General features: G+C 40.2%; 1 protein-coding gene across 2 annotated transcripts in view; it reads left to right on the top strand.

The window, feature by feature from the left end:
- Positions 1-12,086, top strand: part of PDZRN3 (PDZ domain containing ring finger 3) — a 142,847-nt gene that overhangs the window by 107,921 nt on the left and 22,840 nt on the right. Inside the window, exon 1 of one of the 2 annotated variants that reach the window (XM_057422869.1) lies at positions 1,721-2,029. The exons of the other annotated variant lie outside the window; for it this stretch is intronic. Within the exon in view, the coding sequence (XP_057278852.1) occupies positions 1,961-2,029 (69 nt within the window). The 5' untranslated portion in view covers positions 1,721-1,960. Of the gene's footprint in view, positions 1-1,720; positions 2,030-12,086 lie in introns of those variants that run through there. 2 annotated transcript variants of the gene reach the window in all.

Below are 12,086 nucleotides of genomic sequence, written 5' to 3'. Positions count from 1 at the left end.
AGTTGCTCAGGATCCACAGCCACTGGCTTTCAACCACCTTTGGAGAAGCCCGTGGTGTGTTGTTGCTCTATCTAACTGAGATAAGCTTCACTAAGAAACATTGGACCTTCCAACCTGGAATTCTGTGATTCTAACCAGGATAGCCTGGATCATTCTTCAGCTTACAGGGCCAAGAGTAAGGTCAAGGCTACCTCTGACTTGCTCTAACTTAGCAAGTTCTACCGCCATTGCAGCGGTGATCTCCCCAGGGAAATATCCCAGTCATACACAGGAGTGGAGTCCCTACCTGCTTTCAGATGTTTGGCAGGGATTTGAAGAGGTCTCATTTCTTTCTTTTCCTGTAGGTAAGCGGATTTTGCTACCAAAACACAGGCTCAGAGTTAAGGGACCTCTTCCTGTCACAGTGTCTGTTTACTGAGGCGTAGTACTAACACATATGGCCAGCGTGAACTGTGTTTCAGGAGCTGATCATTTTAATGCAAACTGTGAGTCGGTACACGCATAGCAATAGCTGGGTATCCTACAAGATACCTACAGCAAGATACCTATGCACAGAGTCTGGACATAAAAGCTACAGATAATCCTTGCACAACATTTCCATTGTCATCCACAGAAACTCACTAAGCAAATAGGTAGAAATCAGATAAGCACAGCACAAGATCCAGGGCCTCTGCCATGCAACGCCTGCATTAGAACTGTACCTTTGGTCTCATTCCTAGCTGTTCTATCATCTGCTCTTCTTTGTAGCAGAACAAACTGAAATAAGGATTGTAAAAATGCATACCTTCTGAATGCTTGAACTATTGGAGAACACATGGTCAATCCAAACTCATAACACAAGGTAGTGTTTCCTACAGACTGGAAAATATCCATAAAGATTATGACTTATGAGGACTTTTCTAGTTCACTGGGCAGTTCACTGATGTTTTATCTTTTGCATCTATGGCACAGGTTCAGTGTGGATCTAGGCACTCACATACTGCATACTTATAAATGCCATACTTATTTTATTCCACATATTTTTATAATCTGGTAAAGTTCATTTCTAATGTAACAAATTATATGTGAAGCTATTAGTTACGCTCTTCAAATACAATGAGAGTCAGTAGCATAGATGCCCACTTTTCACTTGTATAAATATTAAAGAGAATTATAAATATTAATCCAAGGCACTCCTTTTCTTTTTTTCCCTGAATTCACATACATTCACATAGATCTCTTCTGCTTTGTAGCAGGTCCTAAGGCTTCACGTAGGCTTTCAGGGACAGAGATGCCCTTTCTCTGCTTGCTAAATGCCTTGTTCAGTCATCTCCTGCTGTAAAACTGAGGCTCTCAGATGGCACCACAGTAGGAGAGGAAAATAAATGCTACCAAGCATATTCAACTTTGCCACAGCCACCACTGAGTTTTGTACCATTACATTCATTTCATTGTGACTTACATTTAAACTGTACTCGCAGCCTGCTTAAATATGTTAAGAATTATCCTGAGGGACCGTAGTAAAACGTAGTCATGTTTATTTGTAATTGCTACAAAATGGTTTACAAAATTGTTAGTGTCTTTTATTATGCCAGCTACTGAAGCACTTGCCTGTTAATTAGAGAAATTTCAGCTGTCATAGCTGGCAATTATAGCTTCTGTATCACTGTCTGTTATGAATAGTCAATGAGAGCTGATTAATATGCATGAGTAGCAGTATATAGTGCGCGCACTGGAGCACAGTGCGGCAGCCGGCAGAGCGGCAGAGGGAGTGCTGTGTGCTGCCAGGGAAGGACGGAGGGAGAGCACGGAAGGCGAGAGCACAGTCGCTCTGCAGCAGCCTGTGTGAGACCACCGGGAAGCGCTGCGGTCCAGCCCGCTCACCTGGGGTCTCAGGGATACCTGCATGCATGCTTGCTAACAGAGATTGCTGTGGCTGCTCTGGCGAATAAGGAAGATTATTTCTGCCACTTACTTAAACATGGGATGCAGCCTGTGCACTCTGCAGAAGCAAGAGGAACAGTACAAGTTACTGTATGAAGTTTGTCAGGTAAAGAATTAGATTTCATTTCTAGAAACAAATATTCTCTTTTGGGCTTGTGACCACTGTTAATGACAGGGAAAACAGAATACCAAAAAGTGCTTACACAAGTGGCAATGAAAGGGGGATTGCCTTATTGATAAGTGTATGAGAATGATTATGTTTTTATGATGTACCTTCCCATTCCCACTTGCAGAATATGCAGTATTTAAATGTATGCTATTATACATCAGACTTTTTACAAAACTTTCCATCACAAAACAGGACTCTGGTGTTAATTTCTCCAGTGTGCATTACAGAAAATTTCTTACCAAGGATCATGGCTTAGTCACACACTCTTTGAAGAAGTTAGGGAAGATGTGCAAGGAATGGATTGTATCTGTTTACGAGTACATAGACACTTATTTCTGTGCAAGGCACTCATTCAGTGCTCAGTGTGGTCTTTAAGTGTCTATTCTTGTCTAAGTAGTTGTTTTTGCACCTTGTAGACATGTCAGCTAAAAAAAAAGTTAGATCTGACAGCAAAGTAAAACAGTTCTACAGATCTTTATATATCAACTTACTCATATTGAGCATCTGATAAGTGTTCTAAAAATGTGGTAACACATTAGCCTCTATTACAAAAATGTTGTTTCCTGTTTCTGCTTTTTCCTTCTGTCTGTTTCTGAAATTTCTCACTCTGTCACATCTGAAGTACGATTTGGACCAAACAGTGTGATAGAATCATGCATAGCAATGGCCAGGTGTTTAGGATCACACTCCTACAGCTCTCTCTTGAAATAATCATAGATAGCTTACTGTAATCTCTGAATATGTGTAGTGGGTTCTCTGTATGAACCCTCCAGATGATACACAGAAGCTGCCCAGCTCCTTCCAGCTGTACTCTACCACCTTGCTACTCCTGAGGTGGTTTAGGGTAAGTGACAATGACGGGCAGTCACAGGGGTGTCGAGCTGGTTGGCATTTCCCTGCGCTGCTGTGTTCAGCGCTCACCGGCAGAGGGGATTGCTCAGCGGAGTGAAAGAAATCCTGTGTCCTTGCTGTATCACCCCCTGCATCTCATCCCAGATACTGATGTCACTGACAACAAAGTGAATAAAATATGTGGTTTGTATGTTATGCTGGTAGGGAAGTGATTAAATTTTAAAGGCTTAGTTCTGATCTAATCTTTGCTCGCTCACCCAAAGGACACTCACGCTTTGTGGAAGAAAAAGAAAACTTGTGAGAGCAAATAGGAAGACATGTCTACTGTCATTTCTATTTATAATGGCTCACTTCCACTTGCTAGGCTCCTATGCATGTGATGGTGGGAAGAATTTCGGAGATAGGTAATCAGGTTTCTCAGACTTTATTTGGTACTGACAACTAGTTTCAGTACAGCAGCAGACCTGGTGCCTGGTACCGCTTGTGTGAATGCTCTGTTCAGATCAGGCAGCGGCTGTGGTAGTAGTTACTTATCCCACAAGGTCACCAAGTTTTCATTCAGTCTGGGTTTAAGGATTGTGAATCGCATTCAGGAGCGCAACAACCAGAACAAACTCAGACAGCAACAACTTATGGATGTTTCGGTTGTTTAGGAAGCTTGCACAATTGTTATTGAGAAATGAAGGTGGCAGAGAACCTTTGCAAGTTACTGACATCTCTCAACAGATGCAGGACAACATTCTTTAAATACACGTCCTTAAAAATCAGTCACAGGAACAGTCTCACTGATATCTGAGCTGACTGAACTATCCAGTGCTGGCTGCAGGTGCAGATCCCCTGACGCTAGGTTGGATTTAGAAATGAACCTGCAAAGTGCTGCAGCCTTGTTTCAGCAACGTGTGGAGCACAGGGCACAGCACTTGTGATTAACTTTAAGCAGGGAAGTCCTTTGGGAAACATGGTTGGAATACCCCCAGCTTCCACAGAAGTGAGAGGTGCATGTAATCCTATAAAGCTGGGATTTCTAACATAGTAGAACCTGAATTATTTAAGACTATAATCCCCGATTATTCCAGAATATAAATTATTGCATAAAATTATTTTAGCAGGGTGCTATTTTGATTTCTCTGTTTCACAAGATAGGAGGGAGCGAATCCTATACCTTATGGACTACATCCAGATAATTAAATGTCACTGGAACTATAAAAATGCATCCTAATGTAACCTACACATAAAAGCCATCACTTAAAGTTTAATGGTGAGGGAAATGAAGAATCATTGTCATGTAAAATAGCAGAATATAAAAGACAAAAGTTGCAATATATGCTAGTGAGAACAAAGACCTCTTACAGTGGTTTTATTTGGTATCATCCATGTAACCCTAATATCAGGTGATAAGATGACATTGCCATTTCTGAGAAAGCTAGAAGGAGCTTTTATTAAAGTGTGAGTTAGACAAAATTTGCATAACTTGGTTTTAGGAAATACCGAGCATTGTTACAAATAAATCTCCTTAGCCTTATTTTGTATAAGTTCATGACTCCGAGATGTGGGAATTCCGAAAACACTTGCAAGAATTAATAATAGGACATAACTGCACTTTCTCTATTAGGCCAAGAGCTTTAGCGTGGCTGGGAAATTAATGCTTCAATAAATTACAATTCCAGAAGGTCCAGTACGTCTGGCTCCATAAGTCCTCATAACAGAGAGCACAAAGAGGATCAAATATACCAGGGCTCAGGCTTTATCCCTTCCTCATCCATAGATAATTCAAAGAGATCCTCTTCATTAAGGGCTTTGGCACATTGCCTACAATTTCTTTTTGGGCTGCTGTGAGCCTAATGATGCAGAACAATGGTCTTCCCTCTTGTTGAACACATACCTTATTGTACCTTTAATCACATCATAAAAACCAAATTAAGACACCTCGTCATTAAAGTCTATTGTGGCTGTGCATATCAGTGCTTTGTATTAGATACAAAGGGGACTGAGGCAGCTTGAAATCTTCATGCAGAACAATGTCACTGACAATAAGCGTGCTTGTGGCAGCAACATGATGCACATAATATCTTAGATGTATCCTGAGGTTTGGTTCCCAGTTGCATGCAGCGTATGAAATGAAGTCATGATATGCTATTAGATTTTGGGGTTCTACTTAAATGGAAAATTTCTTCAAAAGAAAGAAGGTTATGAAAATAGAGGGAAAAGGGGGAAGAAAGAAAACCAGAAAATTGGGAGGGTGTTTTAGATCAGTTCACTTTTCACAATGTCATCAGCTCCCATACAAACAATAACAGAAATAAGGGCTTTTCCCTTTGAAGGCCACTTCCTGTAGGACCAAAAAGTAATTTTTATTGAAGGAAACTTACAGAAGAATGAATCATCTGAGAGCACTTCTGAGTGTGTAAAATAAAATTTAAAAAGATTCAGATCTCAGCTTAGGAAAACTTTCTCAGTACCTGTTTCCTACTAAGCACATGTTCACACACAGTCTGGGAGGTGTGAAATCATTTCCTAAATGGACACTTGGTATTTTCAAGGATCAGAACACAGAATTTTAAATCGCAGATGACCAAAACTGCACAAATATTACTCAAAATGCTGTTCCCTGGGAGTCAGAATGGTGGGACTTCATCCAGTTCTCATGGTGGGAATATACCATAAAAAATACACATCAAAACTGGCACCTCCAGCTGAGAAATCGTGCGATCAGTGAGTATGGAGACTATCTCCTTCTTCCAGGCCATCCCTCCAGAATAAGGATAGAAACGCTGGTAGGAAAGAAGCTCACGTTGCCATTGCCCTTGCTTCAGACAGGCCGAGGTCAGAAGATTTCTGCCTCCATGGTTGTTGAGCTGGCAACTTCCACAAATACTAAAGTTCATATATAAATAAACAGTTGTAGTGACCTTTATAGTGTTTTAGTAACTTGAAAGCCCTGTTCACATGCTGTCGGCCTGGCACATCTCTGAGACAAGTACAAATGACTGTGGGTAAAAACAATAGTGGGCAAGCTGGATTTGTCTTTTAAACTAGACTAAGATACGCCACAGCCAAGGTTATAAAGAACCAAGGTCAGCATACAAATTGCTGTTCTAATGAGAAGATGGTAGTGATGAAGAACTAACTGACACTATATTTCACTGGCAACTTCCAGCAGCATCACTTGCAAGAAGACTATTCCTTCAACAGAACTCGCACACAAACCAGTTGCACTGAGATGATCATTGATTTAGGTCCCTTCACCATTAGAATTCCATTCACATGTTTAGATCTGCAAAAATTAGACTAAAATAATCAGTCATTAAGTAAGCCTGATGTAAGGATGTAGTCTAACTAGGCTTAAACCTACTGAGCAGTGATGTGATCCTAAATCAGGGCTAAAATGAAGCTTGACAAAATAAATATGCAGCTCAGAAAAATTCTAATCAAAACTGTAAGATTTGGGAAACAAAAATAATTGCCTCTGTACATATGCTTTTCACACCCTCAAATTTAATTAGGCAGCCAGAGAATTAGTTGGTCTACATATCAGTAGTTTTCCATGTTAAAACTGGACTGGTTGTGCCAATTATAGTAAACTAGTCTGCTTGAAATACACTGTATAGTTTCAGATACTCTGTATGTACAATCTGTGCTGCAGCTGAAATTAAGAGTAGTGTTGAAGTTATATTCTGTCACTTCACTACCATTAAACTTGACCTCAATAACAATTGTGAACCTATCACACTTACTTCAAAGTAGGCATGTGTTTGCTTAAACAAGATGTTAATTCCGAGGGCTTTGTTCTAGACAAGGTTTTCTGCTGCTGAATTAGTTCAGCTGAAGAAAAACTCTGCTTGACAGACTGGAGACTCATAATCTTCAGAAAACTGCCCTTTAATGATTGTGGCGCCTGTCTGTGGCTCAGAAGTCCCCTTTCTTAATTAGACATTTACCAGAAACTGGCAATTGAAATTTTCCTCTTCACTTGATGATGAATAATGCAATGCCTCTGTCAAAAAAAGTATCTTCCAGAGAAATCTATTGCGTGTTAGAGGAATATTTTGGGAACTAAAGGAAAATAAACAAGATGTGATATGAAATAAAATGCCTAATGGTCACCTGTGATATAACTGGATAATCTGACTTGCTGTGCATGTGGAATATTTTATTGCTACATAATCTTCCTAAAATCTGTGGTGCCTTTCTTCTTTACATTGAGCAGATAAAATGCTTAATCAAAGCATAGATTTATTTGGATTTTTTTTAGGTGATAAATGATTGAAAAGATGAGTTTTGTAATGCTTTACACTTACACATCTGTTTAACGCTATGAAGCAGGTGGCAGGAAGTCACAAGGGAGAAGGCACTAGGGACAATCACGCTGTGCTTTACTGTCACATGTCAGACATGGGCTGGGAAAAAGGAAACATATGGAGTAATGAAAAAGTGCAGATTTAATAAATGTGTTTTGGTGTGTTCATTAATAATGAAACAAAAGGTTAGGTTTCATTTTCACTAGGACAGGACAACTTTTCCTTTATACGTACATAGGGATTGTTCCTTTTGGAAACTCAGTGGGTAAATGTAGACAGGTCCAGCCAGCCCTCCCGAGCTCAGTATGAGGTTGGGATTTGACAGAATAAATAATATAAAATACACATAAACTTTAAACAAGACTACAATATTCAGTACTTTAAACAGTGATTATTGAAAGAAGCCTTCCTATTAACACATCGTATCTCCAGAAAAAAAGGCAGAGGCCACCATCTAAAAGAAAAATGGTTAAACATTATGGCAGTGCTTTCTTACTCGTATCAATAATTCTGAACATGGACATGTTGTAGGTGATTGGACACATTGTCCACTGGCTTTACACTGAGACACCCCCTTAGCTGCATTCAGTAGCACTCTGTTTCTCAAACACTACCATCAGACTCCTTGGGAACCCTTGAGAAATAAGTGTTCTCCTTCACAGAAAGGATAATTGTATGGTCAGACTAAAACCATATTTGATTTATGCATCATTTTCCTGGATCGTGCATTTACAGCGAGTAGTCTCTGACCTGACAGCATCTGCCTAACTGCCAGCAATTTCAGCCAAAAAAAGAGAATGAAGGTGTTTTTATCAATAGGACACTATGAGAACGTTATGCCATGACCAGGCAGGAAGGACTGGAAGGATAAAGTGAGGAGGTGGTGGGACTCCTACCTACACAACACCTTCTGAGGTTAGTTTTCTTCAGCCAAAACCACAGCTCTGCTTCAGGAAGTGGATGGCCCATGATGACAAAGCCTACTCTGCAGGTACCAGGTAGCTACTGAAGCAGCAGGCCCTCTTACTGACAAACCCACTTGGACCTGTCACTGCTGCCTGGCTGCCAGATAACAGCATTGGGTGATTTTTCCGTCTTTTCTTGGCACCAACTTCAATAACCCTCTTCAACCCAGATTATCTTCAGAGCTACCCCACAACTGCTTTTTCCGTGTCTCATGTCACTTGAGACATTTGTGGCAGAAGGGAGGGAGTGAGAGGATGGACTTCAAAGCTACAAACGATGAGCAACAGTGCTGAAATGGGAATGTCATGAATTGGAATGGTCTTAAACACAGTGTCTTGCAGATCAGTGTCCAGATTTCAGTTGTGGTGCACTCTCATGTGACCTCTGGGAAGATCACTAACTTGGATTGTGTTTCATTTTCTCATCTGTACAATACACTTTGTGTCTTTTTGCTTGGAGCAGGCTTTCCAGAGACACTTTGTTTGCACAGACTGATATGCTACTAAAATAATACTAGTATTACTTCAAGGCCTGGTCTATACACCAACTTGAACTACTCTAATTGAGGTATGGTGTTAAACAGTTCTAGGCTATCAACTATTTGAGCTGTAGGTGCTGGAAAAGCATGGCAGGGGAAAACTCCCTCTAAATACATCTTACCCCATTTTCAAAGCAGCCTCTGCATGCCACTGTTGGAGAAAGGGCTACAGGGACTTTGGCCTGAGTCAGGGAAATAACTGGTTTCGTATGTTACTCCAGTGTAGCTTAAATCCATGTAACATTACACCCTCAACTGAACAGATTAATCTTTTTATGCTATTTACTATCATTGTGTAGTCTAGTAAACATAAACATAGAAAAACACAGCTATTTTAGAAGTTCTCCTTCAAAACAATACTGTAATTTGCTTACTAGGCGAATACACAGACTTAGGTTTTGCCTCTTGGGAAGAGTACATAGAAGGGCAAGAGCATTTCGATGTAATGTGCCAGCAGCAGCAGCCCAAGGTGCCAGACTGGAGGCACAGTGCTATACATGGGTAAATCTGAAGAAGGAGAGAAGGGGGGTAATTGCACTTGCTGATTCTGGTCATTAGTAATTCATGATTAGCTATGGCTGTCATTTGTACCTCACTCACAAATATAATTGATTGGCTCCCTCGGGGTCATGCTACTGAAATGGCAGAGTCGTTAAAAAGGGAGCGCCTGTAAACTTCTGGTTTTCACATGGGCCAGGGTTATTAAGCCATGAACAGATACATGAAAGATTACTTTTTTCATGCTGAAAGAACATAGAGAAGTACTTCTGCCCTGATAGAAAGCCATTTAACACGATGAATGCATATTTAAGAAGAAGGGTTCCAAATAAACTTTGCTTATAAGGAAAGTACAAGGTCTCACAATCCCCAGCATTAGTCTAAATCTGTTTTCATTCCCTCTGGTTTTGAGTTGTGATACATAGGGGTGGAGCCGGAGCCTCCAACCAAAAGCAGGCACATCTTAGTATGCTATAAACAGTACTAGCGTTGCCCTGTTAATACGTAAATGTGCTAATTACTAGCAGAATAAAAATTCCTTTATTTCAAGGGTCTTTCTCCCAAGATTTTCCGTTTGGAAGTTAAAGGTTTAGAGAACAAATGTATTCTGTACTCTCAAGTAAAGAATTTTTCTTTGGTCTTAACTATTTTGTCATGGATGGCTCACAAGGCAGAAGGGAAATGCACACACATGGAAACAGTCTATTACTAAACAATATAATTCTGGTTTTTGGAAAAGAGAGAGACCGTCCATATGAGGGAAATAAAAGAGGGATTAGATGGAGCTGCAAGAAGAATTAACCTGTATTTTGAACCTCCTTTCTCCAATTCCTGAGGAAAAGGGGGTTTAGAAAATGGGCTTTTTGCTGCTCCAGTTTCTATAAAAATCTTTAAAGTTCTGCTGCTTTTTCTTAATATGCAGACTTCTTAAGAACTTGCTAAAGAAGTGAATCAGACCATAAAGAGCGTTTTAAATGGAGCACAGACGTCTGTAGTCTAAAAGAACTAGCATTTTTATAGTGCACTTCCCAAGGATTTGCATGAATTTCTACAAAGAAAAGCTGCTTACTCATTCTTAAGCAAAAAAGTTTTTTTCTCTGTGACATTTGTGAAGCACAGAAGAACCAACAAGCCGTACAATGCATACAAATGTTTACCATTCATGACATTAAACCCATATAAATCAGTCTAATTTGATGGATGGAAAAATAATTTTCTTGTATTGAAAACCTTTCTAGTATCTGTTGTGTACTACCAACATTCAGCAAACAATGTTATATACGCTATTTAAGCAAAAATAAAGTACAAAATAATTATAACTACACACCATAAACTCTACATGCAGAGATTTTCTGGCTTTCTCAGCCTTTCAGTTCACTGCTTCCATGAGTGGCCAGAGTTACTCCATCTGTACTATTGCAAATGATGTTTGCACATGCTTGAATGCAGAACTTCTCACCTACATTGAGAATCCTGCCTCATGAGGTTCTGCAAAGCTCTTTTCTAGCACAGCCCTGTCCTGATGCCCTTCTATCACCTCTCCAGGTCAGTTCAAGGAACACTTTCTTGTGTAAATAACCCAGGTGTGTAAATTCTGCTAGCACAGGAACAGAGAAAGAACAGACACCACGTTTTCTATAAGCATTGTATCAGAAGGAACAGAAAATAAGAACTGGTGGTAACCAGGAGGAAATTTTGTCTGTGTAAACAAGTGGCACATTTTGATACACCTGAAAGGCCACAATTTATGTCTGCCATCAAGAAAGTGGCAAACAGGCTTCCCTACCCACACCGAAAAGTAAAACATGTAAAGTGCTTACTTTGCTAAATAATTAAACAGCAGCTACTGATAAAATGACATGTATGTAGCCTACACAACCGTGTACTACCCTATCAAAATACTTTCCTCATGCCTCAGACAAAAGAGTGTGTTTTCTATGAACAGAGCGCAGTTCTGTAATCTCAGCCATGGCTGCATACTCCCTCTGCCTTGCCCAGGACCAGCCTCGCTGCACAAAGGCTGGAAGGCTCCCAGCCTCCAGAACCTGTGCCAAATTTGACCTCAGGAGGATCTGGCCTGAAATTAGCATCTAAACAGCAGCAGTTGGCTTGGGGATTGTTGGAGGATCCCAAACCTCCCAGTACAAAAATTGTTAAGTAGAAGTAAAAGCACGTACGTACAGTTTAAAGCAACATGAGAAAGTCTGTACTCACAAAAGGAATTTCACCATGACATATAGCCAGAATTAATAGATTTCCACAGGATGGATGCCAAACATTTCACACAGCTCTGACAGAGAGAGAAGCTGTTGTATATCCAATGCCTTACACTCTTGCAGCACCGGAAAATTATCTGGAAAGCCATGTCCTAGCTCAGTAGTGCAAATTCTTCACAAGCCTAAAAAGACGTCAGTTCCTGGTTTTCTTCCTTTCTCCTTGTTGATTTGCCCACCACTGATACGTTCTTTCTCCCTCTCTAGTGGCCATGTGTAGTGTTAGCATTGTATACTCTATAATACATATGCATGCCACATTACATGATGCAGGTTCAGAATATATTGTATCTGACAACCTCCTTTATAAGTAGCTATCAATGCAAGAGAGATTTGAACAGAGACTCAATGCACGTGGGTCTTACCAACACTACACCCAGCAAGATCTTGCTGCATATTTTTACTCATTTTATCTCCAAGACAGCACTAAAACATTTCTAGCCTTTTTCATGGCTCTTAGATGCTTGGTCTTAAGGCGCAGTCATGTTGTACTTGCTGCTTTCACATCTCCTAACTGTCATGGGTTGTTCTTCAGCAGTTTCACCTGGTGTTTAAGGTTGGACAGTGAA

The sequence above is a fragment of the Pezoporus wallicus genome, unplaced genomic scaffold (genome assembly GCF_028554395.1).
Source record: "Pezoporus wallicus isolate ANWC-B61680 ecotype Strahan unplaced genomic scaffold, APGP_CSIRO_Pwel_v1 contig_7073, whole genome shotgun sequence".
Lineage (NCBI taxonomy): Eukaryota > Metazoa > Chordata > Aves > Psittaciformes > Psittacidae > Pezoporus > Pezoporus wallicus.
The sequence above is the reverse complement of the archived record's forward strand: the minus strand, read 5'-3'. Positions and strand labels throughout refer to the sequence as shown.